This window comes from Sorex fumeus, unplaced genomic scaffold (genome assembly GCF_029834395.1).
Source record: "Sorex fumeus unplaced genomic scaffold, SorFum_2.1 ptg000130l, whole genome shotgun sequence".
Taxonomy (NCBI): Eukaryota; Metazoa; Chordata; class Mammalia; order Eulipotyphla; family Soricidae; genus Sorex; species Sorex fumeus.
This window is the reverse complement of record NW_026606187.1, coordinates 1,160,245-1,187,475: the sequence shown is the minus strand read 5'-3', so window position 1 is coordinate 1,187,475 and position 27,231 is coordinate 1,160,245. Positions and strand designations below refer to the sequence as shown.

General features: G+C 57.9%; 2 protein-coding genes across 2 annotated transcripts in view; one reads left to right on the top strand and one right to left on the bottom strand.

Moving 5' to 3' along the window:
• Positions 1-341, bottom strand: part of GTF3C1 (general transcription factor IIIC subunit 1) — a 41,855-nt gene extending 41,514 nt beyond the window's left edge. Inside the window, exon 1 of the mRNA XM_056138945.1 lies at positions 86-341. Coding sequence (XP_055994920.1) covers positions 86-306 — 221 coding nt within the window. The 5' untranslated portion in view covers positions 307-341. The remainder of the gene's footprint in view (positions 1-85) is intronic.
• Positions 342-484: 143 nt separating this feature from the next.
• Positions 485-27,231, top strand: part of KATNIP (katanin interacting protein) — a 107,503-nt gene continuing 80,756 nt past the window's right edge. The window contains exons 1-2 of the mRNA XM_056138799.1: positions 485-536; positions 18,454-18,509. Of these exons, the coding sequence (XP_055994774.1) occupies positions 530-536; positions 18,454-18,509 (63 nt within the window). The 5' untranslated portion in view covers positions 485-529. The remainder of the gene's footprint in view (positions 537-18,453; positions 18,510-27,231) is intronic.

Sequence of the window (27,231 nt, the reverse complement as noted above, 5' to 3'; positions counted from 1 at the left end):
CTCGGCCCAGCCCCGCGCCGGCCGACGCTCCGGGCACGGCGCCCGCCGCCCGCCGCCCGCCTGCCCGCACGGCCAGGCCGCTGACCGGTCCTGCAGCTGGAGGTCCGGCCGCTCCCGAGGCTCCTCGTAGAAGCTGATGCCCGGGTGCGTGGCCAGCGCCCGCCAGAGGAACTCCTGCGTGTAGGGCTCCAGGGGCAGCGGGAAGGGCGGCACCCGCGTCTCCAGGCGGCTCCAGAGCGCGGGCAGGCACAGGCCGTCGAGCCCCTCCAGGGCCACCTCGTCCAACAACGACTCGAGCGCGTCCATCGCCACCGGCCGCCGCGCCCGCAGCGCCTGCGCGCACTCGGCCCGCCCGGCGCGCCTGCGCACGGCGCGCGCCCGCCCCCGGGGCGGGACCAGGCGCCCGATTGGACCAGCCCGGCGGCCCTCTCGCACGCCATTGGCCCGGGGCCCCGCGGTAACCAGGGGAACTGCAAACAGTCGACGGGCCGCTTCCGGTCCGAGCCCCCGGAACCGCCGCCTCTCGGGGATGGACGGTGAGTGTCTGCGGGCCCCCCGCGGGAGGGCGGGCAGCTCCCGTCGCCTCCCGAGGCCTTCTCCGGCCAGGATCCTAGACCCCAGCGCCCCGGACCGCCCCTGCTTGCATCGACGCGGTCGCCGATCGGAGGGAAAAGGAGCCTTGCTGGGGCGCGGGGCCAGGGCGAAGGGCAGGTGGCCTGGCCACTGTGCGGAGCCGGCGTCGCGCAGGACCCCCCGCAGGAAGGGGGCGCGGGCGGGGAAGGAGAGGCAGAGGGCCGAGGAGGGTCTCCGCGCCCTGAGATGTGTGGAGCTGCGGGCTCTGGGAACCGCCCAGCAGGGGTCGGGGCTCAGGCGGCCTCCCCCGTGGGCAGCGGGTCTGCAGGGGGCTTGCGTTGTGGGGTGGGGGTCAGGAGCCTGCCTGACAGTCCCGGTCAGTGCCAGGAACGCTCCCTGCTGGCCGTCAGGGTGACCGCCCTGCAGGGAAGTCGCCAAGGCCCAGAGAAGGCGAGGCACTTGTCCAAGGGCAGACCGCCTGCAAGGGGGCAGAGTGGACAGGGACACCCCCCCCAGACGCCCCCCAACCGTGCCGGGGGAGGGGGAGTTGAGTTTGGCAAGAGATTGCCTAGGCCTTTCGCGGACGCTGGGCAAAGTCGAGTTCGCAAAGGGAAGCTTCAGGGTCCCGGGACATAGTAGAGCGTGGAGGGTGTTTGCTTTGCACATGGCCGGCGCAGGTGCGATCCTGGACAGCCCATATGGTCCCCCCAGCACTGCCAGGAGTGATTCCTGAGCACAGAGCCAGGACCAGACCCCAAGGACTGATGGGTGTGCGTTCTGTCCCCCAAACCAAGGCCACATCACAGCCTGTGGTCACTCTTTAGGCATCCCTGAGTAGGATCCTGGAGTGGACAATTGGGAGCAACCTGCAAATAGGCTTCTCTGCCCTCTCACTTGGAAGATGGAGAGACGAGTGTCTGGAGTCGTGGGCAGGGTCTGTGCTGGAGTCCACGTCCTTTTTCTCATTTCGGCACTGCCTCTAGCTTTGGCGAACTTCTCCCTTCGTGATTGCCACTTAATGCACTGTTAAAAAAAAATTAATTGCGTCCATCTGCAGCTGCTTCAAAGCAGGCTGTGCCCATGTACTTGGAGGTACTATAAAATCTTTATTGCCAATATGCACTTGTGGAGAGGTCATTGTCATGTTGCTATAGAGAAGGCATTCCCAAACTTAGTTGGCCTAGCTACTCCTTTAAAAAAAATTGATTTGGTACTCCCCTGGAAATCTAGTTTCTTTAAGCAAACAGACAGAAAGTGGACCCAAGTTGCACTGGAGGCTGCCATCAGCCCCCTGAATCATTCCAGGCCCCCTCCTTGTGGGGAGGGAGGTGGCAGTATCACCCACTTTGGGAAACGGTCCAGTAGCGCTATAGCTCTCATGCCTTTTGGTCTCATCTCAGAAGACCATTGCTGGGCCCAGAGAGATCAGAGAGAGAGAAGCCCTCAACCCTGGTTCAAGTTCCCTGAGCACTGCTAGGGGTCCCTCCCGAGCACAGAGCAAGAATAGCCCCTGAGCAGCACAAGAGTGTGGCCCCAAACCACCTCCCCCCACAGAGAGCGTTGCTGCTGTCTGATACTGGTCACATCAGAAATTAGAGCTGAGAACATCTTGTAACACCTATCCATTTACTAAAGAAACAGCAGCCTAATAAACAGTTCAGAATGCACTATTTTTTAAGAGAAAAACCAACTGTGTTCCCTGCCCCCTGATATTAATGGACTAACTGGCTCTGTTTCGCATTTCCTCAAATCATCACGAACACTAATAAAAGATAGCTGGACTCTCGTTTCTGTTCCGGCAACCCACTGCTCTGGTGTGGGCTGATGTGTATGAAGAAAGTCTGGCCTCACACTAGGAGTGTTTTCATGATCCTTTTTTAATGCTCCACTAAAATGTAGCAAGTCAAAGTTTCATGAACATTCTCGGATCTGGGACTATCTTAGTGAACTTTCTGCACTTTGCTATTTTCAAGTCCTTCAGTCCGTTTTGCCTTTTGATCGAACGTTTGATATACCACGTTTGATTTGATAAACCTTGGTCGTTTGAAAACTATTGGTTTGTGGTATGTAGCAACTCTTTCAAATAATGCCCTTTGTCATATCATACATAGTACATAATATCAATCGCTTGATAACTTGATATCCTGTTACTCATCGATTTGCTCGAGTTGACACCAGTAACGTCTCCATTCATCCCTGTTGCATGCTAGCGTAGCCCAATGGCATCTGCTCATTCTAGGAACATGAAGAGCCTCAAACCGATCATTCAGGGTCTTGACGAAGAAATCTGACCATCTCGTAGGTGGGTGTCCACGTGATCTTTTGACATCCCGTGGAATCCAGTTGGTAATGGCTCTAGTCCAGCGGTCATCTCTAAATCTCATTACGTGTCCAGCCCATCTGATTTTTGATGCCTTGGCAAACAAGACAGTGTCCCTGATTCTTGAGCGTTGTTGGAGGTCGGAACTCCGGATTCTATCTCTCATTTGAGTGAAGCATGATACTCCAAGCATAGCTCTTTTGATTCCTCTTTGAGAGACCCGAATAGCGTTCTCATCCTGTTTTCGTAGGGCCCAGGTCTCTGAGGCGTATGTTAATGCAGGAAGAACAGTGGAATCAAAGAGATGTGTTTGGACCTAGAGGTTCTTCGTCCTCTTAGTTATTTCTTCAATGCTCTTAAAGGCGTTCCAAGCCGCTCTCTTCCTCCTGCGCAACTCAGGTGCCAGGTCATTTGTCATGTTGACTTCTTGACCTGGGTATACATAACTGTTGCATTCGGAGATAGTTGTTCCGTTGAGAGTGAATAGAATGTCAGGAACAAGACTGTTTCTCATGAACATTGTCTTCATGAGATTCAGCTGTAATCCGACCTTTCCACACTCACGGTCGAAGTCGGTCAGCAATTGTGCCGCTTGGCTGATGTTTGGTGTTATTAGAACAATGTCATCAGCAAAGCGGAGGTGGTAGAGTCACCGACCATCTATCTTCACTCCCATTCCTTCCCAGTCCAGTTGTCACATGACATTCTCAAGGTTGGCACTGTAGAGTTTTGGTGAAATAGTATCACCCTGCTGAACCCCTCTCTTGACATGGATGATCACTTCTTTGTAGAATGGTGAGATCCTGGAAGTGAATCTGTAATACAGCTCACGGAGGATCCTGATGTATTGAGTTTGAACGCCCTGATTGGCTAGGGCTTCGATGACCGCTTCCGTCTCAACAGAATCAAAGACCTTCTTTAAATCAATGAATGTTAGACAGAGCGGCATCTTGAACACCTGAGAAACCTCAATGAGCTTGGTTATCATGTGGATATGGTCAATCGTGCTGAATCCTTTTCGGAACCCAGCTTGCTCGCATGGTTGTCCATCTAGTGTTCTGCCAATCCTATTCAGGATGACTCGAGTGAACGGCTTGTAGATGACAGACAATAGGCATATTGGACAATAGTTGCCAATATTGTGGATGTCTCCCTTCTTGTACAGTAGTACAGTCCTGCTAGTTTTCCATTGGGATGGAACCTTGAATTCAGACAGGTAGCGTGTGAAGAGCCGAGCCAGTGTATTGATGAGTACTGACGGTAGGTTCTTCAGGTGTTCAGGTCTGACCTTGTCTGGGCCAGGTGTTCTTTGTTTCTTTATGGACGAGATGGCGTGTCAGATTTCGGAAGGGAGAACGTTGGGAACGACATATCCATCCTGCGGAATTTGGTATGTGGGCAAGTGGACGTGGCTATTAAAGAGATCTGAGTAGAAGTCATGAATAATCTTCTCCATTGCCCTTCTGGAAGATGTGATAGATCCATCAGGACATATAATATCATATAATATCAATATGATATTATGATATGATATTATAATATATAATATCAATACATAGTGTTATTGGTATCGCTCCAGTTATAGGTATCACTCTAGTTGATATCACCCAGATTCGAATCCTGACATCCCTTAAGGTCCTCCAAGCACTGCCAGGTGGAATTTCTGGGCACAGAGCCAGAAGTAACCCCTGAGCATCCCCAGGTAGGCTCCCTGCCCCATAAGTATCGGGAAGCTAGGAAACTCGAGGTAGTGGAAATAAGTTTTCTATTTCCTTTCACTTGAAAGCTTGACCTGGATGGCAGTGAGGAACCCTGCGGCATGTCCTCTGAGCGACAGTCATTTCTTTCACAACGGAGGAAACGCTTCCTCCCTGAGTCGGAATGATCTGCCCGTTAGTTGTTCATTCGAGTACATGGCACCGTGATTTGTTGCTGGCTCAGCCAGCACCTCAAATAATCACACAGGTTTTCTTCTGGAAGGAACCACCTTCTATGCATTGCCCAAGTCTTTATGAGTTCTTCCTATATTTCTTACAGAATACCTTTCTTCAATTTATTATTTAGGCACCAGGACCTAATGATAGAGTGTCAAGTACACAATATTCCAACTCCACACCCACCCCACCAGAGATCCAAGGTCCCCCACCCATCCATCCCACCCTACCTCCTTGCTAATCCCATTACTTTTTGGGGGGATCACACCCGGCGATGCACAGGGGTTCCTCCTGGCTCATGCACTCAGGAATTACTCGGCAGTGCTTGGGGGGACCATATGGGATGCTGGGAATCGAACCCGGGTCGGCCGCATGCAAGGCAAACGCCCTACCTGCTGTGCTGTCGCTCCAGGCCCCCATTAAATTTTTTGAAAATTGCGAAGTTTCGGTCAGATGCTTATAATAGTGTTGATGCTTATAGTAACCCTCACCTGTCCACAACCCAAATCTACAAGAGCCTTGACCAGTGTCCTGTACTGCGTCCAGCCCATCCCTGCTCCCCATCCGTTCCCCTTCCCTGGCATCTCAGTTCTATGATCTAGTGCCCGGGGTCTGCCTTCATTTGAACCCGCCCAGCCCTTTGTCTCGTCTCCGTACCACAGATGAGTGAGATGCACCCAGAGTTGTCCTGGTTCCTCTGCCCTCGTCTGCTATACCCTCCAGTTCTGTCATGATTTCATCTTCTGTAATAGCTACATTAGAAAAGAAGTTTTCATTGTTCAGACGGAATGTTAAAAGATGTGTACTCGTGGATTGGGACTTAACAAAATCAATTTCACCGTTACATTAGGATATTCCCTCCCCCCCTTCCTTTTTTCTCTTTTGGACTGTGCTCAGGGGTCATTCCTGTGGGGTTCTAGGGACCATAATGTAGTGCTGGGATTGAACCAGCTCGGCCTCGAGCAAGGCCGGCCTACTGTCCACTGTACTAACGCTCTGAGCCCCACATTAGGATATTCTTAGGTGGAGTTCATTTTTTCGGCGTTATCACGAGCATATGGCAATACAGAATGTAACGACAACGAGGACAGTTTGCTGTCCCAAATAGGCAGTTTGACCTACTGTGCTGCTCTTACATCATCTCTGCAAATTCTGTGGAAAAGGATTAGCCGTTTGCTTTGCTTTGTCTGGGGCCCACCTAGCAGTGCTCAGGGGCTATTCCTAGCTCTGTGCCCAGGAGTGGTCCCTGGCAATGATTGTGGGACTCTACGTGGTGCCGGAGAGTCCAGCCAGGGTCAGCCCCATGCCAGGTCACGTGGCTTACCTCCTGCCGTTGGGCCCCAGCTCTTCCAAAAGGCTTAGAAATTGTGATGAAAATAGTTTTGCCCTGGCAGATCCCATCTCCCCCCGGGGTCTGTTAAACACACTTGGTGAACATTTCCCGAGACCCTTATGGGGAAGCCGGCGTCCCTCATCCGCATCTCAGCGGTCCTGCCCCCGTGGCCCAGGGCTGAGCTGCTCCTTCCTGCCGTGGCTCTAATAGGGAAAAGTTCATTCTCTTCCGGTGAGAATTGCCCCAAAGACCAGACTTAGCATCTGGCAGATTGCTTCCTCTGTAGTGACTTTGAGAACTGATTTACACAGGGATTTACAGGCACATATCCCCTGGTAAATCATGCCCTGCTGGATCACGGTCTAGGTGGGCCAAAGTGATAGCACAGCGGGGAGGGCGCTTGCCTGGCACGTGGCCGACCCGGGTTCAATTCCCAGCATCCCATATGGTTCCCTGAACCTGCCAGAATTCCTGAGTGCAGAGCCACGAGTTATCCCCTGAGCACTGCTTGGATGATTCCCCCCCCCCCACCCCCCAATCTTGGACACCTGCTTCCTAAATCCGGGAACAGATCTGTCTCCCAGGTGTCCCCAGAATGCATTGACCTTTAGTTTTCTTTCAACATCCAGGTCACTCTGCTTTGCACCAGCCAAGTTTTGACTTTAGTCAAGGTCCGTCTGGCTTGGTAACACCAGCAGCTGGAGGGGCCATAGGCTTGGAAGCCCGGCTCCCCATATGGCCCTGGGTTGGACACTCAGCTGTGCCCTCTGACCTCTCAGTCGGAGCCTCAGTCTGTCTGTCAAAACAGAGGCGGCTGCCAAGCGGCCCAGGCTGTGGTTTGCTGTGGAGTTGTGACCGGGGCGAGACGGTGTGACACTCAGAGCAACGGGCAGACACGTGCCCATGCTCTCCACAGCGAGATGGGCTGTCCACTGCAGCTGGACAGCGGGGGCAGCCAGGGCCGCATCCCAGCAACCGGGCACTTCCGGCCCAGTGCCGTCGCCACCCAACAGGGGACCCAGGCTCGGCAGCGTGTATGTTCACGAAGATCAGCTGTCGGCCAGTGAGCCCTCGGCCTACGAGAATGTTCCCCTTTCCGTTCCGGCTGCATTGTATTCCCCCCGTGTCTCAAACTCCCTGGTGGTGTGGGGGTGAGGGGCGTTCGCTTCCGTTTTTCGAGGAACATAATAATTAGATGAAAGTTCAGCGCATCAATCTAATTAGAAAGGGTTCGAACGCTGAGCATTTGCTTTAGGGTCCCCAGAGCAAACAGTCAACACGGCCCGTTTAGACTGTTCATTTGCTCAGCAAACTTTCTCCAAGAATGAATAATGTCAGCGTGAAATTTAGCCTCGCTCCCCGCCGTAATCCCGAGACGCCGGAGGGGCTGTGGGGGTCGTGCGAGGGAAGGTTCTGGCTGAGAGTTCCGTCGGCGGGGCTGACGCTTCTGTCCCGTGTGGTATTTACCTGGGCTGCGCTGAACTGTCTGCGTCTCTGGCTTAGAGGGACGCTGGCCCTCAGCTCCAGATCGCTCCAGTTCCCGGCGTGCGGGGCCCCTTGCGGCTCGGGAAATGTCTGTGTCGCTGTGGGCTTCCGTAGCAACCTGCTCGCGCGACCCCGACCTCCACCCCACTTCCACCCCATTCTTCACGTGGGCAGGGACTTGGCCCTCCGGCTTTTGTTATTCCACTTCGTGGCACGCGTGTGCGGGGCCACCCCAGCGCTGGACTCCAGAGCTGTCAGGATGAGCGGGGTTGGCCTTCAGCTGCAGGGGAAATGGTTGGGCTGGTCTTGGAACTGTCCCATAGAGTTGATTTCTTTCTTTTCTTTTTCTTTTCCATTTTCTTTTTTTTGGGGGGAGGGTTGTTGGGCCACACTTGGGAGTGACCCCGGATGGTGTCTGGAGTCCATATGTGGTGTCTGAGATAGAGCCCAGGTCAACCAGAGCCCCTGCGTGCAAATCAGGAGCCCTTCGCCCCCACAGTTCATTACTGGACAGAGAAGTCTGAGATTTAAAAAATTTAAACCACTTGGGGCTGGAGCGATAGCACAGCGGATAGGGCGGCTTGCACACAGCTGACCCGGGTTCGATTCCCAGCATCCCATATGGTCCCCCAAGCACTGCCAGGAGTAATTCCTGAGTGCATGAGCCAGGAGTAACCCCTGTGCAACGCTGGGTGTGACCCAAAAATCAAAAAACAAAACAAAACAAAAAGATTTTAACCACTAAAACAATGTTGGGAACTGATAGTGCAAGGGTTAAGCATCCCAGATGATCCTCTAGCATCACCTGTAGTAACCGCAGAGCCAGGACTAAACCCTGAACATGATCAGGTGTGTGGCCCAAAAACCAACCAACCAAACAAACAAAAAAAAAAATTTTTTTTTTTAAAGTTGGATGTCGAGGTCAGAGAGAAAGATAGTACAGGGGAGGGTGTTCGCCTTGCATGCGGCCAACCCAGGTTCGATCGTCAATATCCCACATGTCCCCCTGAGCACTGCCAGGAGTAATTCCTGACAGCAGAGCCAGGAGTAACCCCTGAGCACTATGGGTGTGGCCCAAAAGGGGAAGAATAATTGGATGTTGTCAACATTGGAAAAATTGAGAGAATTTCATAGTCTTAATTTTAGGAATGGGGAGGGGACACAGTCTTGGTCCCTAAGAACTTCATGTAGTCTGGTAAGAAAGAAAAGCATTAGCGACAGCCTCCGTCCTACTGGGAATCCCTAAAGCGACTCTTTCCCAAAGCTCTCCGGCCTCCCTGCCTGGTTTTGCAAATAAAGTTTTATTGGAACGTAATTGCATGCAAATGTATGCAGGAAATCCATTACTATTTTCATGCTTTGGTAGCAGACTTTTAGTTATGACAGAGACTAGATGGTCCACAATGCCAAAATTACTGACTCGATGGCTGGCAGGAAGTTTGCCATCTCCTGTCACAGAGGAGATTTGATTTTCAGCATCATGCTGTAATTGTCCCTGTTTTAGACCCCCGCTCTAAGGCAGGATTGCTGAATCCAGGATTCAAGTAAACAGAGCCTGCACTCCGGTCTGTCCTCGAGGATCTGTGTCGCAGCGGGTGGGGAGGGTCTCACACTTAAGAGTGAGTCCCTAGGGAGGACTGCCCCCTGGGCTGGTGGAAAAATCAACTCCATTTGAAGACACCACCCGGGGCCCAGTGAGAGCACGTGAGAGGCTCCAGCAGTGCATGCCACCTACCAGAGTTGGAGTCCCAGCACCACCTCAGGGCCACTGAGCACTGCCAGGCACTGTCCCTGAGCACAGAGCCCAGAGTAACCCCTGGGTATTGCTGGGAATAGCCTGACCCCTCTTCCCTTTCCTCCCTCTGAAAAGAAAGACCCCCTATACACACACACACATACAAACACACACACACACATGCATGCACGCACGCAGGCACCCACGCACAGACTCACTCACCAATCAGTTTGCGCAGGATCTTACTCTGGGAGGAGGAGCGAGGGGCTGTTTGCGGGGCATTTACTGTAAGAACCAAGTCAGAGAGCAGCCCGTCAGTGGCTTGGGCACGTGGTCTGACTGCAGCTGGCCCCAGAGCTGGGATGGCCCCAAGCAGCTAGGGCTAAAGAAGCAGCTGCTGCCCCCCTCCCCTCCCCCCTAGGCTGCCGTGGCCTTAGCCACGAGGCCACAGCGCCTTGGACTGGGTAGGGTGGGGGAAGCGTCCTTCCCTCCACGCCTCACCCCTACTCACCCGGGGTGCCCACGGTCATGTTTTCGTCTTTAAAAATAAGGATTGTCTTTAGAAATAATGATTTCTGGGCCACGGGGTTGGCTGCAAGGCTCCACAGGCTCCACCTGGGAGGTTGGGGTGGGTTCGCTCCCTGGCACCGCATGTGTGTCCAGCACCACTGGGAGTGACCCTCCCAGGCACAGAGTGTAGTCTCTGGGTGGCCCCATCACTGTCACTGTCCTCCCGTTGTTCATCGATTTGCTCGAGCAGGCCCAGTAACGTCTCCATTGTGAGACTTTGTTGTTACTGTCTTTTCGCGTATCGAATACGTCACGGGTAGCTTGCCAGCTTTGCTGTGTGGGCGAGATTCTCTCTGTAGCTTGCTGGGCTCTCTGAGAGGGTCGGAGGAATCAAACCCAGCTCGGCCATGTTGGCTGCGTGCAAGGCAAATGCCCTACCCACTGTGCTATCGCTCCAGCCCTAGGTGGTGGCCCCATAGCAAGCAATAAACAAACCCAGCTAATTCCCATGAAGACCCTGGGGGTTGGTTTTGGTGTTTGGGCCATGCCCGGCTATGCTGGAGGCTTACTCCTGCCTCTGTGCTCAGGGATCACACCCGGTGGTGCTGGGGCTCCTTCTGTGGGGCGGGGACCCAGCCTCATTAGGCTCTGGGGCCGGAAACCCTCCAGGTGCCTGGGCTTCCGGCTGCTGCAGACTCCTCTCCGCCTGGGGAGACGGTGCCCTCACACGGGGCTGCCTTAACCTCTCCCTCCCTGCCCTACCACCCCAGGCCTGGGAAGTCTGTTTTCCAAGGCTTCCCCAGGTGCTGCCTCCATGTCTGCAGCTCCAACATTCGGTGTCTCGAAGGGGCGCGGCTGTCCTCATGCCTTTGAGCCCAGCGCTCCACTGCCAGCACTGGGCACCAGGACTGGCAGAGGGCTGCGCCCCTGCCAAACCCCAGTGGCCTTCAACCCCCCTAGAGGGCGCCTAGGCCTCGTCATCTCCCCTGGCCAGGCTTCTGCACATCCGAGGGCCTTGGTTATCGGGACTGGCATCTGTGCAATGGGCGTTCTCTTGGGGAGCTTCTTCCGGGAGAGGGCACAGAGGTCGAGCAGCTACAGCATGCTGGCCTGAAGGGTCCCGTAAGCTGCCCGTCCTGTCCTTGTCCTTCGCTTCCTGTCGGGTCCCCAGCAGGCTGAGGCAGGGAAGCCTCCTTGGGGGTGCCTCCTTGGGGGTGCCCCCGAGGGGCGAAGTGGTCGGCCGGTTCGCAGCCCAGGGCAGGGCACAGGCGGTCAGGGCAACTGCTGGAAAGTCGGGCTTGGCAATGAGAGAAGAACATGGAGCTGGGGGGGCGGGGGGGCGGGGGGGCGGCGAGCGACTGACCAGGCAGCCCCCCACACGCACCCCACCCCCGGCCAGCCCACCAGGAAGAGCCTGGCTCTGCACACTGGAGCCGCTGGAGCCGGTGGCACCCAGGAGGGCGCGGGTTATAAATAACCCTCCTGGCTGCCAGCTGCTGTTTGGGTTTGGAAAGGAAAGAGGATCTTAGCGTGACTTGTTTATTTCAGGTAATTTGGCACTAAACGCCCGGGGAATTGGGGCTGCGGAGAGAACGGGAAGGCAGCGGGAAGGTTCAGGCGGAGTGTGTGGGGGGGCGGTGGGGGGAGGCCTGAGCTGGGGCAGAGCGTGGGGGTCTGGGGGGTTTGGAGGCCACCCGCAGGGCAGGGCATGGGGGGTCTGGAGGGTCTGAAGGTCGCTGGGGCTCCCAGCCAGTGTTTGCCGCCTCACCAAGGTCATGCGCCCGGCCTCACACGGTTCTGTTGCTGTCATGGGGGGCCCGGGGAGATGAGAGGGAGAGAGAGGGGGAGAGTGTCCCAGTGAAGGGACCAGAGGGAGGGAGAGAGAGAGGGAGAGCGAGAGGGAGAAGTAGAAAAAAAGAGAGGGGGAGAGAGAAGGAGAGAGAGAGGAAGAGGGGGGAGAGGGAGAGGAGGGGAGCGGAGGGGGCCGAGGGGGAGCCGGAGGAGCAACCTTTCCCACCTTCTCTGCAGTCAGCTCGGACCCCAGCAGCCTCTGGGCGGGGCTGGCACACAGTGTTCGAAACATGCTTTTTAAATGGCTTGTCAGCATTAAACGTGAAAAGCCTCCTCCCTCCAAACAGACTTCAGCAAACGAATAGCAAATGTGGCATGGGGACTGACCTGGCCCCCAGTTCCAGGCTTGGGTCCCAAGCAGTGGGGGCTGGAGAATTGGGGGGGGGGGCAGGGCCAGCGACAGGGCGGGTGACCTGTGGAGTGGCAGGTGCATTAAGTGGCTTGTCCATCAAAGCCGTGCGTGTTAACACAACCAGGTACCCAGATTAGAGTCAAAAATCATATATGTTGGGGGGAGGGGATTCTCGGCAACATCCAATGACGCAAAGTGGCGTTCTCTGCTTCCTGGAAGCCAGCAGGTGATGGCCAGCTGCCCTGCCCCGGTGCTCCGGGTGACCCAGTGACGTGTCCCTGGAAAGGATCAAGGTCCAGGAGGCAGGGATGGGGCTGGAGTGCGGGGCGGGGATGGGGTGGGGTCAGGTGGACAGTGGGGACTGAGCAGGATGGTCAGTGGGGTGACTGGTGGTCCTGGGGCCTATTTGTGGGTTGGAGTGTCCCTGGTTGACCCATGGCCCAGCTGGCTACTCTGTGAGCTCGGCAGGTCACCTGTCCCCACCGAGCCGCTTGCGTCCCCCGGGGAGGGGCTGGCCACGGCAGGCACCCGGTTTCCAGGCTGGACACGTCTCATTTGGCTTTTCCTTCCTTCTCGTCTCATCGGGGTGGTCCCTGAAAACTGCCCGCAAGTGAGTGGCCAGGTACCCGGGCCTGGTGCAGAGCTGGGAAGCGTCGTTCCTGCCCGCGGCCTGCGCCTGGCATCCCTTCACGCTCGTCTCCCCTGGAGATGGGCTCAGAGGAGGCTGCCCGTCCCCATCCTCCGCAGTGAAGCCCCCGTTTCTCTCCACAGGCCACCCTCCTCGGGCCTGACCCTGAGCATTGGCCTCATTTCTCTGACTCTTGAATCATTTGCACTAGGGGCTGAGGGTGTGGCTTAGTGGTCGAGCGTTTGCCTGGCATATGTGAGGCCTCGGGCTGATGCCCAGCAGCAGCAGCGTGTGTGTGTGTGTGTGTGTGTGTGTGTGTGTGTCTGTGTGTGTCTGTGTGTGGCGAGTCCCACCAGGAAAGGTCCCGGGGCCGTGGGGCAGGTTCCATCTGACTTTCTGCTTTGTCCCTGGTTGGGGGCTTCCTAACATTCTCCCGCAGCTGTTGTTTCCCAGGTGGCCAGTCCAGTTTCTGGGCAGTCTTGGACTTGGAGGTTCTGGCCAATGTCCCCACCGGCATCAGCATCCGGGGGACCCGGGGACGAGCCCATACCCTCTGCCCGTGCCGTGGGGCGAGACCCCGTGCCCCTTCCCCTTGCGCTGCCCGGCTCACTGTCCTGCCACCCCGCTCCGGAGGGGCGTGAGGGGTCTCCGTCCCCCGCTGCCCACAGCCCCACGGACATGAGGGTCAACCCTGCGCGCACTCACGACCAAAAGCCACGGTGCGCCGGGGGTGTTTCTGGTCGCCCGCTCCCAGGACTCTTGCCGACTCCCGGGGAAAAGTTGTTTGTGCTTGGAAGGAATTTGCCAGAGTCAAGGCCATGTCCGAAGGGGCTGGGCCATGTCCTCCTCCTCCCAGCAGCGCCCAGAGCATGGAGCCTGCCTCCCGCCCCGTACCCCCGCTCTGGCTCTTACCAGTGCAGCAGGCGAGAGACTGGTACCTCGGCGGGGCATCGGCACTTACACTACACCAGCCCCTCAGACGAGCCCAACGCCCGTCTACTGGGATGGCGGAAGAAACAGTTCCCCTGTTAAAGGATAGCTTGGCCCCATTCCTCCCCTCCCGCCCTCTGTCCCGAGGGGAGAAAGAAGCTCTTGGCCTGGACCCTGCTGTACCCCTGTGTCCCACCTGGCCCACGGGCTCTCCCTGGAGTCCCCTTTGTTCCCCAAAGCCTGCCCTGCCGCCAAGACTGGGTCGCCTGAGGGAGTCGAGCCCGGGTGGCTTTCAGGTTTGGTGTGATCCAGGGCGCCTCTGCTTCTGCTGGGGAAGCCCTCCCCTGGGCCTCCCCCCAGCCAGACCTCCCCTCCCCATCCCCTGGGCCTCCCCCCAGCCAGACCTCCCCTCCCCCTCCCCTAGACCTCTCCCACCCCTCTGTCCCTCCCCTCCCTTAAGCCCCCCTCCCCCGCCAGCCCAGCCCTCCCCTCCCCTCCCCTCAGCCTCCCCACCTCTAGTCGCTCTGGAGTCCAAGCACTAGAAGCCTCTGCATCACAGGCTGGCCCCTTCGGCTGGCCCCCGCGGCATGTGCTGGCGGCTGTCTGGAGGGCAGTACCGCCTGGCTTTGGGGTGCTGATTCTGGGGTCCAAATGCCCCCTGGCCCTGTTCGGGTACAGGCACCTTTCCTGACCTCCTGGTTGTCTGGAACTCCGTGGCTGTGATTGGGTGGGTGCTGCTACTCAGCCCTGGCCTCAGGGAAGCCCCTCGGCTGTGGGGGTGTGGGGGGGAGGGCTAGGGTAGGGTGCCCGTGCCAGAGCTCGCGCTGAAGCGCCAAGTGGAGCATTGGCACCTCCAGGTCCGTCTGGTGAAGGCTGTGCACGATGGAGCCCCTTTCTAGAAAGCCCTCGCTGACCCCTGACCCTCAGGCTGGCTGCGGGCAGGGGATAGGCCCGTGCTGCAGGGTCTGGACTGGAGGGACCGCTCCTTCCCCCAGCTCGCCCGCCCTTCCTGCCGGAGGAGAATGGAGGGGCAGGGTGAGAGTTGGAAAGTGTGGTCCTTCTCGACCCAGAGCACAGCTCTCCTCGGGCCATGGGCTTGGCCAGTCCTGCACAAAACAGGCGCTTCCCGGCTCTTTGCCAAGGGCCGTGTTCTTGCCGGTCCTCCACCGTCTGATGCTGAGACCCAGTGATGCCGTGGCTCCCCTCTCCACGGCAGCCGTGACTGTTACTGTCTGCATCTGGAGCAGGGTAAAATCCAAGTGCCAGAATCTCCTAACCATTAGGAAAAATAAATCCTAGGTGCAGATTTAAAAAAAAAAAATCTCTCTGCAGTCGTAATCAGGAGAGGAGGATCATTTCCCAGACTCAGTGGTGGGGCCTCCCCTGTCTCCCCCCCCCCCCACCCCGTGCACATCTGTGTGGGGGGGGCACGTGCATGGCGCGCGTCATTTCCACTTGCCTTTATTTATTGTTTCCCAGCAGCAGCTGGGCAGGTCACCTTGCACGCTGCAGAAAAACAGCCCTTCATTTGGCACGCGGCATCCACTGATATTAATGTCCCCCTCGCCCCCCGCCCTGGGCTGTTGTGGGGCTGGGATGAGAGGCAGGTGGAAGAGGCCAGGGCAGCTCAGAGCTGGAGACGGATGCTGGGCGACCTGCCTCTTCCATCCTTGGTGAGGACTGGCAGCGTCACCCTGCACCCTGAGGGGGCTGGGGGCTGGGGCTCCGCTCCGAGTGAGGGGAGGACCAGCCATCGGAGAGCCGACCCACATAATCCGAGCTCACGCTCCTTCCTCAGGAAAGAAGCAGGTTATTTTCCAACGTAATGAATAAAGAAGCTTCTAATTAACTCCAGTGGAGAGATTCGGTTCCAGATTTTAATACTCAAGTTCTAGTTTCGTTTTTTTATTATTAACACTTTGTTGCTATGGCCTTCCTTTTTCCTTTTTCTCCCCCTAATTGTTTGTCCCCGGCGTAGCAGCGTTTGAGAAGTGCAAAGCCAAGCCCAGCGGTGATTCAGCTTCTCATGGAAACGGAAGAAACGGTCCCCCACCCACCCCAGCCCCAGGGGCTCCTGTGGGACCCAGTGACTGATGGTGAGACTGACTGGCCACGGGCACTCGTCCGCAGGAGTGTGGCTGGCCAGCACCAAAGGGCTGCGGCCAGAGGGGGCCTTGCGCCCGCCTGCTCTGCGTCCGCCCCCCACCCCCTGCTTTTCGATCTCAGGGCCTCTTATCGCCACTGGCCTGGCCTTCCCTGGGCGTTGGTGCCTTGAGCGCCCCGTCTGTGGGCAGCTCTCACTGCCACCGCTCGTGCCCTCCTGGCACCCAAGCCTTCCTGGGCTCGTCCCCCAGCTCCTCCCCACCTTGGGGAGGCTGTCAGGAGGTTCCTTCTCTGATGACTTAACACCCCAGACCGCAGAGCCTGACCCAGGGCTCTTTTCTTGGTTTTTTGTTTGTTTGTTTGGTTGGTTGGTTGGTTTTGGATCACACCCAGCGAAGCTCAGGGGTCACTCCTGGCTCTGCACTCGGGAATTACTCCTGACGGTGCTCCGGGGGACCCTATGGGATGCTGGGAATCGACCCTAGGTCGGCCGCATGCAAGGCAAACGCTGTCCCCGCTGACCAGTGACCCTGACCCCATTTTGTTTTGGTTTTGTTTGGGGGCCACACTCAGCCGCGTTCGACTTCCTCGCTCCTGGCAATGGGAACCAGGGATCAAACCCCGGTGAGCTGTGAGCCAGCAAGTACCTTACCACTGTGCTAGCTCTCCAGCCTCATCTTTTGGGTGGATTAATGCATTTATCTTACCAGAGCAGGTCATGTTCACAGCAAAATTGAGCGAAAAGTACAGCGTTCTGGGGCTGGAGAGATGGTCTGGGGGTTAAGGGCTTGCTTTGCAAGTGGCGGGCTCTGGTTTAGCCCCGGCACCACGTATGGTTCCTCGGACACTGCCAGGGGTCACGTCTGAGCCAGGAATAGCACGTGAGCACCACCAGGTGTGCCTCCCTCCCCCACGGCCAGAGGAGAGTGGAGTAGAGAAGTGCAGAGTCGAGCAGACAGTGGAGCCCCCCACCCCCCTCCCGTTCCCCTATCCCCACACATACACTGTCCTTCTGGCAAAGTCCCACAGCACGTTGGTGCATTTTCCTGGACCCCCTTCCAACCCTAAATCTTAAGGTTTTTGTCCAGAGGCAAATCAGGCAAATCAAAAAAGAAGGCAGGCAGGCATGCGGTCCCTTTCAGCTCTGTCGTCTGTCCCGGGGGTGACTGTCAGTCCATCCCCAGGGCAGCTGGTGGTGGGCTTGGATTGGACAGGCAGCACTGGTCAGCGACCCGGTCCCGGGGGGGCACGCTGACGTGTCGGGCATCACAGGGGCCGGGCGCCGCCTTGAGAGTCTAGTGCCCAGGCTTAGTCCCTGGCACCAAGTGCCCCCTTATTCCCCGAGCCCTGCACCCCCAAGTAGACTGTCTGCCCGTCCCCAGTACCGCATGGTCCTGGGCCACTGCTGGGTTCCCCCTCAGCTCTGCCTGTTCAAACCAAAGCCAGAGCGTGGGGTCATGCCCAGTCCTGGATGCAAGGGCAGGGAGAAGGCGGCAGGGGGGAGCTGGACGGGAGCCCCTCCTTCCTAACCCTTGGCGTGCTCACCCCAAGTTGGGTCATTCCAGGGGTTCATCTTTGGACCTTTGCTCTTTTTTCTCTTTTTTTGAGTCGCTCAGGGGTTCCTGTTGGCTCTGCACGCAGGAATCACTCCTGGTGGTGCTGGGGGCCCATCTGGGATGCCGGGGATCGACCCAGGCTGGCTGCATGCAAGGCAGACGCCCTTCCCACTGTGCTATCGCTCCAGCCAGGTGGCCCTTGCCCTCCCCCCTTGTTCTCACTTCCTGGAAAGAGGTTCGGCCCTTTGTGGTTTGTGCGGCTTCAGCTTCGCTGATGTGAGCCTCACCTGTGGCTTCCCAAGGGGGAGGTCTCTCCTGAGACGCCCGCCTCTAGGCACGCTTCCCCTCACCTTCATGCTCTGACTCTGGAGCACCTCTGGGTTGCATCCTGGGTCGCCGTGGCATCAGCCCCACCAGGGACGTCGGGCAGTCTGGGAGACCAGCCAGCGAGAGGCGACTCTCGTTTCCTGTTCTGAACCCTGGTCATCCAATAACTTCCCATCACGGAATCCTTTTTATCACCGCCACTTCCATAAAACCGCGAAAGCTGCGTCTGGGATAGCATATTTAAACATCCTGATGCGGCTCCGTGGGATTTATGCATGCCTTCCTCTGGTAGTCCTCCAATGTTAAGAGAAAAGCAACAATTCTCTCGGAAATTGCCCATTATGTGGAATGTGGGTGATTACCACTAAATTACATCGGCACCATCACCTCTGTGCCGGAAGGGGGCGTGGGGGGCACTGCCGGTTGTGTGTGAGTGTGGAGAGGAAGGAATTTTTTTTTTTTTGTGAAAGGCGTTTTCTGTAATTCCAACCAATTTAATAAAAATGTAATCTGGCTGGGAAAACGCAGTCTGCCAGCCCTCGAAGAGTCCAGCTAATGTTCCAGATTAAAGAACCCTGGCTTTTTGTTTGTCACAGTCAAATAGCGCCAGTGTGTGAATCACCATTTCCTGGCCGTGCGTCTCTTGCAAGAGTGTGCCATCTCCCCATTATAATAATAGGCTACATTTTCTTAAAATCATTTGATTATGATTGGCCCCGTCTATTCAGTTTGCAAATAAAAAAGCTTTTCTCTCGGGGGTAGACTGGTTGTTTCAAAACAGCCTTAATTTCTGGTTCTGCCTTTGAACTGCTACAGGTCAGACCCTACGAAAGGCTGAGAGAAGCCGGTCGTGTTCCCGGGAGAAGAAGGAGGTAAAGGGGGTCCCTGGCGGGCTGGGGGTACCTCTCGGTAGGGCTTGGGGCAGCCGCCTGGTGACTCAGGGTCCTGAGTCCCCAGCTTGAACCCTAGACCTGTGGTTTCACTTGCGTCATCACCTGGACTGGCTGGTTTGCTCCGTCTGGGTCACCCCCACACTCGCGCCACTTGAAACCCGCGTGAGCCAAGTTTGTGATTCCGAGGGTCAGCACCGGGCTGCCGCGGGGTCAGGCTGGGTCCCTCTCCCGGACGCTCCCCGTAGCATTCGCTGTAAACACCGGGGTCCCCCATGGAGGGGTCTCGAGGCCTCCTGCGTTCTCCCGCGAGTGTCTGAGTGCCCGGGCAGGCCGGAGGGCGTGAGCCAGGGCGAGCGTGTGCCCTGGCTCCTTGTGCCGTTCACCTGAGCCCGCACTGCCCGCTCTCTGGCCTCCCTGGGGCTCGAGAAGCAGGCCTCGTGTCCTCATGGAAAGAGCCAGAAACTGCCTGGACCATTCTCGAACCCTCCTGCCAGGACCCCTCCTGCTGGGTGCCAGGAGGTAGGGCTGGGAAGAGGCCGGTGAGACCCCGTCCAGGGCAGAGACGGGGGTTTCCATCCCGGGCAGCTGCCCTCTGGGAGGACAGAGGGACCTTCCCGGGCCCCGTCAGCCGTGGCAAGTTGCGAGCTGGTGGAGCCCAGGAGGACGGCGGGGGCAGGGACCCCGACCCCTGCGGGGGCCTTGGGCCAGGAGTCTTGTGCGGAAGGCCGTCGTTTGTTTTGGTTTGTCCTTAGCTCTCTCGTCCTCTTTTCCTGCCGTCGAAACAGGGAGAGGAGAGCGAAAAAGAAAATGAAGTGGCAGCATTTGGGAAGTGTGGGGAGGGGACGGGATGCAGCCGGGCAACAAGTGGGTGCCACTTAGGATCCAGGAACACCCGCAGTTTAAATCTGAGTTTGATGGGGCAGGCGACTGCAGACGTGGCCCGTTTGGGGGAAAAGCACCGACGTTCACACACTGACGTCATCTGTACTTGTGGCACGGCTCCAAGACCAGGGAACTCTCGTCTCAACCACAGCCCCGGGCGTGGTCTTCCTTAGGGCTTAGGGCTGTCCAGGGCTCCTGCCCCCTTTCCTGCTGCCACTGAGGGGGAGGGGGGCCTCTTCCTGTGCAGCCCACCCCCTTTAACCCATCTGGGCCTTTCTGAGGGATGCAGCGGCAGAGCTGGGAAGCCCCTGCGGTGGGTGGTGGGTGGGGTGGGTGGGGTCCTTCTTTCCTGGAGGGAGCTCTCGAGGGGTGGGGCAGGGCGGAGGCTGGAGCAGGTGTCCCGGGGTCGGGTTCCTGCCCAAAGGGCTGACCGGTGCAGTGGCTAGGGTGAGCCTAAGTGACAGAGTGGGGGACCAGCCCGGAGGGAATTCTTGAAACAAAGGGAACCCTTTTTCACTCACCCCATCTATTTGTGCTAAGAGATTCCCTGGGAAGCCTGGAGCAAGGAGGTCCGCATTCATTCCTCCCCGCCTCTCTGTGGCTACTGGGCTCCCCTAATTGCACTTTCCTGCCCCCCTCCAGCCTTCCCTTCCCCGGAGCTTTCCACCTGGAGCTTCTGAAAGGGCTCAAGGTGACAACGACAGGAGGGGCGCCTTTGCCAGCGTGGGTGTCTGTGTCCCAGCAACGTACTGAGGGTGGCTTCTCAGCCTCTGGAAATGCCGTTCGACTCATAGCCAGGCTTGGTTTGCTGAGAAAGATCAGAGAGAGGGTGGGGGGGCGGGGGGCGGGGGTGGACCACGGCCATAGGACAGCGGGGAGGGTGTTTGCCTGGTCCCCTGAGCACCGAGCCAGGAGTAAGCCATGAGCACAGCGGGGTGTGGCCCCCAAGCAGAAATCTAAAAGAAAAAGGCCAGAGAGAGAAAGAGGGGGGTGGAGAGGGAGGGGGGGAAAGGGTGGGGGTCAGGGAGAGGGAGAGGAAGGAAGGAAGGAGGAGGGAGGAGGAGGGAGGGGAGGGAGAGGGAGGGAGAGGAAGGGAGAGGTGGCAGGCCAGAGAGTGGGAGAGGAGTCGCCCCGTGTCCCTGGGTCTGTGTGGTCACATCCTGCATCTGACTTCCAGACCCGACCCCAGTTCCCCTCCCGCTGGTCCAGTATGAGAGGTGGGCGGAGGCTAGTTAGAACCGGGCGGCGGCTGTCCTGTCCCACCCCACCCGGACCTGTCCTGTGCTGGCCATGCATGGCGCTGCAGAGGACGCGGCGCTGTCCAGCCCGCCTGGGGACCGGCCACTCCTCCTTGTGGTCAGGCCAAGGGAGGCTTCGAGGCTGTTCCAGATTCAGGCCACCAGGTGTTCCGTGAACTCTGCTTCTTGACTTGGGGCGCTGTCCTTGTCGTGTTTGGAAGCCCTCCTGATTGGCGCCCTGGGCTCACTCCCAGCCTGCGCCTCCTCCTGGCACCAAAGCCATGGGCGATCAGACCCGAGCCCTGTTGCAGTGTTTTGAAATTAGGTGTCTCTGATAAAAATGTGGGGGTCTTGGAGACTGGAGCAGTAGTACAGCAGGTAGAGCACTTGCCTTGCACACAACCGGCCTGGGGATTCCCAGGGTCCCTGATGGTCTCCCAAGCCCCCGCCAGGAGTGACCCCTGGGGCACTCGAGTATCACCAAGTGTGGCCCACAAACAAACAGAAAACAATAAAAATGAAGGATTCCTCCTCTCCCTGGGACCTTGCGTGTGGCTCCTCTTTCTCGGGGGCCCAGGGTCAGCAGAGGGAGTGTTTGGCGACCCTTCACGAACACTCTGCACGAACAGTGCTGCACACTGGAATCACTCAGGGCTTCGAGTCCCCAAAGCCGTTTGGTGAGGATCCCCTTGGCGCCGAAATCTCTGCTTCTCCTGCCCCCACTGGCCCGCACACGGGAGCCCCTGCTCAGCTCCCGGCCTGGTCGCCCCACGCTCCCGCAGGCAGAGACAGATGGACCAAGACAGACAGACAGCCACAGCCATGACGGGGAGTAGGGGTTGGGGAGGAGACGGAAGACGCCGGGAAGAGGCGGTTTGGACAGCGGCTGGGGTGGGTTCGAGCTGTTTCCAGGAACGGCTCCTGTGGTGCCTGGCTGGAGTCAGCTCTGCTCTCGGCTGCGCGTGGAATCATTCTCGTCCCTAACAAGTACTCGCGGCTCCTGCCGGTGGAGATTATAGAGTGTTTATGGCCCTTGGTCATGAATTATTAATGATTCTGAAATTGTGGTCATTGCAGTTTACTCAAAAATCATTAGGAAGTATATTTATCATACAGTGCGTTTTTTAAAAACGGGGCGGGGGTAACTCCAGAGGAAGAGATAATTAATTACTCATCACCCTGCCAGCGCCCACCCTGTGGCCAAGGCAGGGGGCTCAGGGCATGGCCCAGGGACAGCGACTGGGGCCCTGCAGGTCACTAGGCCCCGCCCCCTCTCAAATGGTTGGTCGCCTGTATCCCTTGTTTAGTGGAGGAGGGGTTCGGACCCCAAGGGACACGGCAGCGACACAGTCCTCTGTCCTGGAGGGGTCCCCCTTGGTCCATCTGAACCTGAGGCGGCTTCGCCTGCCCCTCCCCTGGCCGTGCCCCAGGCAGGCGAGCTGGGGTGTGTGTGTGGGGGGGGGGCGTGATAGACTCCGAGAGCCTCCTGTGATAATGGAGCGCCTTTTTTCCCAGCTGATTGGAGATTCAAAAAAAAAAATGCTCTTAACAGCACACTCATCTGCTGAGCTCACTTTGTAAAGGACCACAGAAGTCATTTAGCTCAGCCACGGAGAAAATGCCAACCTCCCTTAGCATCTGCACGCGCGCACACACACACACACACACACTCTTATACACACACATACACACTCACACATGCACTCACACATGCACTCACACACACACCCTCACACACATACACACACATGCACACATGCAGGGGCTGAAACCATAGTACAACAGGAAGGGCATTTGCCTTGCACACGGCCGACCCAGGTTCGATTCCCAGCATCCCATATGGTCCCCTGAGCACCGCCAGGGGTGATTCCTGAGTGCAGAGCCAGGAGTGATCCCTGTGCATTGCCGGGTGTGACCCAAAAAGGAAAAAAAACATGCACACATGCAGACTCATATGCTCACACACATGCACGCAGTCGCTCGCTCACACACACACTGACGCACATGCTCACACACGCTTACACATGCTCACACACATTTACACATGCACACACATGCGTACAGGCACATGCTCACACACTCACACGCTCACATATGCTTACACACACGCACACACATGCTCTCACACGCTTCCACATGCTCACAGACATGCTCACACAGGCACACTCACACATGCACACACTCACGCTGACACACTCGCTCAAATGTGCTCCCACCTGCTCACGCTGTCTCTGTTTGGCACGGCCTCTGGGTGCGAGCACTGCAGACTCCTTCAGTTCTGCCCCGCCGGGGAGCTGAGACAGGAGTCGGGTCCGGGCGCCCTCCGGTCCCTGCTCACCCTTTCGGGCCTCCCCTTCACCGGCTCGGCCTCCCCCTGGTCCCAGGCCAGAGTGGTCCCTGCACCCCAGTCAGAGCCTGCACTGGGGGTGCGGTGTCCGGCACTCTTCCGAGAGGCAAGCCCTGTTCTGGTTTCCTTTGTCATTGTTGTTTTGGTGCTCCAGTCTGACTCCTGGCTCTGTGCTCAGGGGTCACTCCTGGTGGGCTGGGGGAACCAAACCCATGTCGCTCCGCCCCCCACCCCGTTCTTATTTCCTCTGTGTTCTTCCAGGAAAATTCTATGCCACGCAATTATGCCTTTTACTACCCCCAGCCCCCCACTATGCCCCCCACTGGGGAGGGGGCACCCCCAGTGGCGCTCAGGGTCCGCTCCTGGCTCTGTGCTCAGGAGGGAGCCCTGGGGTCCATCCATATGTGGTCCAGGGACTGGCCCAGTGCCCGCCCAGAGTGGCTGCACGCTGTCAGGTGCCGTAGGTCCTGCATTCCCTGCACCTCCCACACCCCGTTTTTCTAGCCCGGTGATAGCCTGGATTTTCCCCTGCACTTAGCAGCTTGTCTCCAGAGCTCTGCCCAGTGCCCTGACCTCTGTGGTGAGCATCCGGAGCTCAGCCCCGCACCCGGAACCTCGGACAGAGTGCGTCTCCCTCGCTCTCCTCTCTTTTAAGAAGGAGAATTTACGAGGCGGCCCCCTCCCGGAAAGGCCCAGGACAGCGCCCTGTGGTCAAATCTATTACCATCACTTGGAGAAAAGGCTACTGTGTGGGCAAAGGCCATAAACTTCCTGTCAGTTCACATCGAGTTTTGCTCCTAAATAATTGCCTCTAAAGGCCTCTGAGCCCTCCGTGAATACGCGACTAGTTCTCAGTACTCAGCCACCCAGGCTCTTGATAGTCCTTTGTCTCACAAGTACTTGTATTTTCGTGTCTGTGCAGGAATTGCCAAAGGTTAAACGTTCTGGGCAGGAGAGAGAGTTGCGGGTGAAGGTGCTGGCCAGGTATGCCCCTGACCCTGACCCTGGCTGTCTCGGGCAGCAGATACAGATGTTCCCCCAGGCACCTCCAGAGGTCACCCTTGAGCACTGTGGCACTGTTCTCCCATTGTTCATGATTTGCTCCAGCGGGCACCAGTAACTTCTCCATTGTGAGACTTGTTACTGTGTTTGGCATATCGAATACACCACGGGGAGCTTGCCAGGCTCTGCTATGCGGGAGGGATATTCTCGGTAGCTAGCCGGGCTCTCCGAGGGGGGCGGAGGAATCAAACCCGGGCCGGCCGTGTGCAAGACAAATGCCCTACATGCTGTGCTATCACTCCAGCCCACTCTGGAGCACAGAGCCAGGAATAGCCCCCGAGCAACACCTGGTATGACCCAAACGCCCCCCCCCCCCATCTGTTTTTTGCTTTTGTGTTTTGGGCCCACACGCATTGTTTCTCCTTGCTCTGCATTCAGGGGTCACCTCTGGCGTACACAGGGGACCATGTGCAGTGCCACAGAGAGAACCTGACTTAGCTGTGTGCAAGGCAAGAGCCCTGCCTGCCTGCTACCACTCTGGCCCCCCCAAATTTTTTTAAAATTTTCTTTTTCTTTTGTGGTACTTGGTAGCCAGCCCAGGTCTCTGCGTGCCAGGCATGCGTTTTCCCAGTCACATGCTCAGCCAAAGCTGGTATTGCTCTGCTCTGTTATTTCATTCTTTATTAAACAATTCTTTTCAAAGGTTACATCTTAAACAATAGAATCAGTTTACTGGAGGGCATGTGTTTGTGAACATCTGGTGTCTGCATTCCTGCTCCTGAGCACGCAGCAGAGAGCAGAGAATTTCCTTCCCGGCCCTGTGGGCCGCTGGCCAGGTCCAGGGGCTGCTGCCCCGGCCCAGGCACCCACAGCAAACTGACTCCTTCCGGGCCACCTGCAGGCCCTGTCCACTTTTCTCGGAGGAGAGCAACAGCCGCGTCAGGGAGGGACAGGCCTGCTCAGGACCGTGGCTCTCGAAAGCCACCTGTCCCATGCCCTTGGCCCTCGCGGTGGGTGCCACCAGCAAGCAGGGCAGAGCTAAACCCGAGCACTGACCGGATGGTTGGAGTCACACCCGGTGGTGCTCAGGGGTCACTCCTGGCGGTGCTCGGGGACCATCTGGGGGGGATGGAGCCCAGGTGGGCCGCATGCAAGGCAAACAGTGAGGGGCTGGCCGAGGCCAGGGGCTGGGGGGTGGGAGTCTTCTCCTGGATCTTCGTCCGCCGTGTCTGCCTGCGCAGCAGGGCCTGGCACGTGGCACAGGGGCCCGGGGCTACGGCCTCCCTCCTCCCTGTCACTGTGACTCGGCATCCCCGGGGAGAGAGTTGGAAGCTGGGCCCCCAAGACCCTGAGCCAGCAGGCATCTTCTCCTAGTTCCCAGGAGCGGAGGTGGAGGGGGCAGGGGGAACAGGCAGAGAGCACTGGCTGCCCACCAAGCGGCCACCGTGCTGGCAAACACAGATAAAGAACCACGAGAGGCGTCATTCCAGCTAGCCCGGCGAATCTAGGGCTCTCGCTGTGCCTCAGTTTCTTCATCTGTAAAATGGGTGTATCGGTCCCCAGGAGCTGGAGCACAGTCTGTGGGAGGTGAGCATGTGGAACACCTTCCCCTCACCCCCGGGAGATGTCCTGAGACCCTGGACCCCACGGCAGGAGCTGACTGGCAGGTGACCATCTAGGAAGGCAGGGACAGTCCTGCCAGAGAAGGGGGACCCAGTTTCCTCATCTTTCCAGAAAAGTGCCCTGCCCTGCTCGAGAGTGTTCTGGAGGCTGGGGTGCCCCTTAGAGGCCCCAGCACCCACCAAGAGGTCCAAGACAAAAGTCATGAAGTCAGTGGAGGGAAGCCGAGCACGGCCACTGCCCTGGGCCTGGGCAGGAGCACAGCGGTACGGGCCCTTGCCTAGCATGGGGCGGACCCGGGTTTGATTCCCGGCATCCCATGTGGTCCCACGAGAGAGCCCGGAGTGAGCTCCAAGCAGTGCTGGGTGTGGCCCAGAACCTCCCTATCGCCTTCCCCATCCCTGTTCGATCATGTATGACTCACTGGGCCTTGTTCTCCACCTCTGGCCTGTGCAGGCTGAGCTGAGCCCAGATTCCGTCTTCCAGAGCATTCCATGCGCTGCCTGGCTGAGGGTCCTGAACAGCCTTTCGCAGCCAGATCCAACCGTTGGGCCTGGGGTCAGACCAAGGACAGACCCTTGAGGCAACCCCTCGAGGGAAGAGTGATTCCGGTGGCTTACTGCCCCCTGGGTAGGCGTGCCCCTGTGGCAGGGCTTCCGCTGGGCAGCCGCGTGTCCCTGTGAGGAGGCAGGGGAAGCCCGGTGTTGGTCTGTGCCCATGCTTGGTGCTCTTGGTGCTGTGACCCGTGGTCCCAGGGTTGCCTTGGGGGTGCCGGTGGGGTGGCCAGTGCCCAGGAGCCCACGCCTAGCCCCTCAGCATGGTCAGATGCCCCCGACGGCCACGGGTCACTCCCGGGCTGGGAGGGGCCTCGTGAGAGGGCTGGTACTGTGGAGCGTGGACCCAGTCCCGCGTGTAAGTGCCACAGCACCCCTGGAGAGTGCTGGGCAGAGCAGAGCTGGGTCACCCAGTGTCTGCTCCTGGCTCCTAAGCCAGCAGTTGGAGAGCAGGAGCGGTGGTCAGTGGGGGAACAGGACCTGCAGGCAGTGGGGGTTGAGCTCAGCTCAGCTGCCTGCGAAGGCAGTGTCTGACCACTGGACTCCCTGGTCTGCCCCCCGCTGCAGAGTGCAGCAGGGTGGCCAGGGCAGGAATGAGGCTTTGGAGCAGGACCTCGAGGCGTGCTGGGTGTTGGGGGTGGGGGGGAGGAGAGGCATGCATGGAGGGGCAGGGTGCTGACAGGGGCCCCGTGAGGCCCCTTCCCTTTGGTCAGCACCCCCAGGATGCCATGGGGAGGCAGCAGGGCCGACGGGAGCAGTGGACGGAGAAGGGCGGGGTGGGGTGGCGGGGAAGTGTTGAGCTGATGGACGGGGCAAGGGGCTGGGCCTCGGGGACAGCCCCGGGTCAGGCCTGGCCGTGCCCTGGGCGTCCATTCAGCTCCCAGCAGCGCATTTCACCCACTTAATTATTATCATTTCTCTCTTCTTGATTTTCACTGTGATGCCTTTGGTAATCTGACGGAAATTATAGAGGCTCTTTGGTCAAAAAAAAAAAAATTCTCTGGTACATTCTATGGGAATATTCACAGGACCCAACAAGCCTCCAGCGTTAGGGGTCC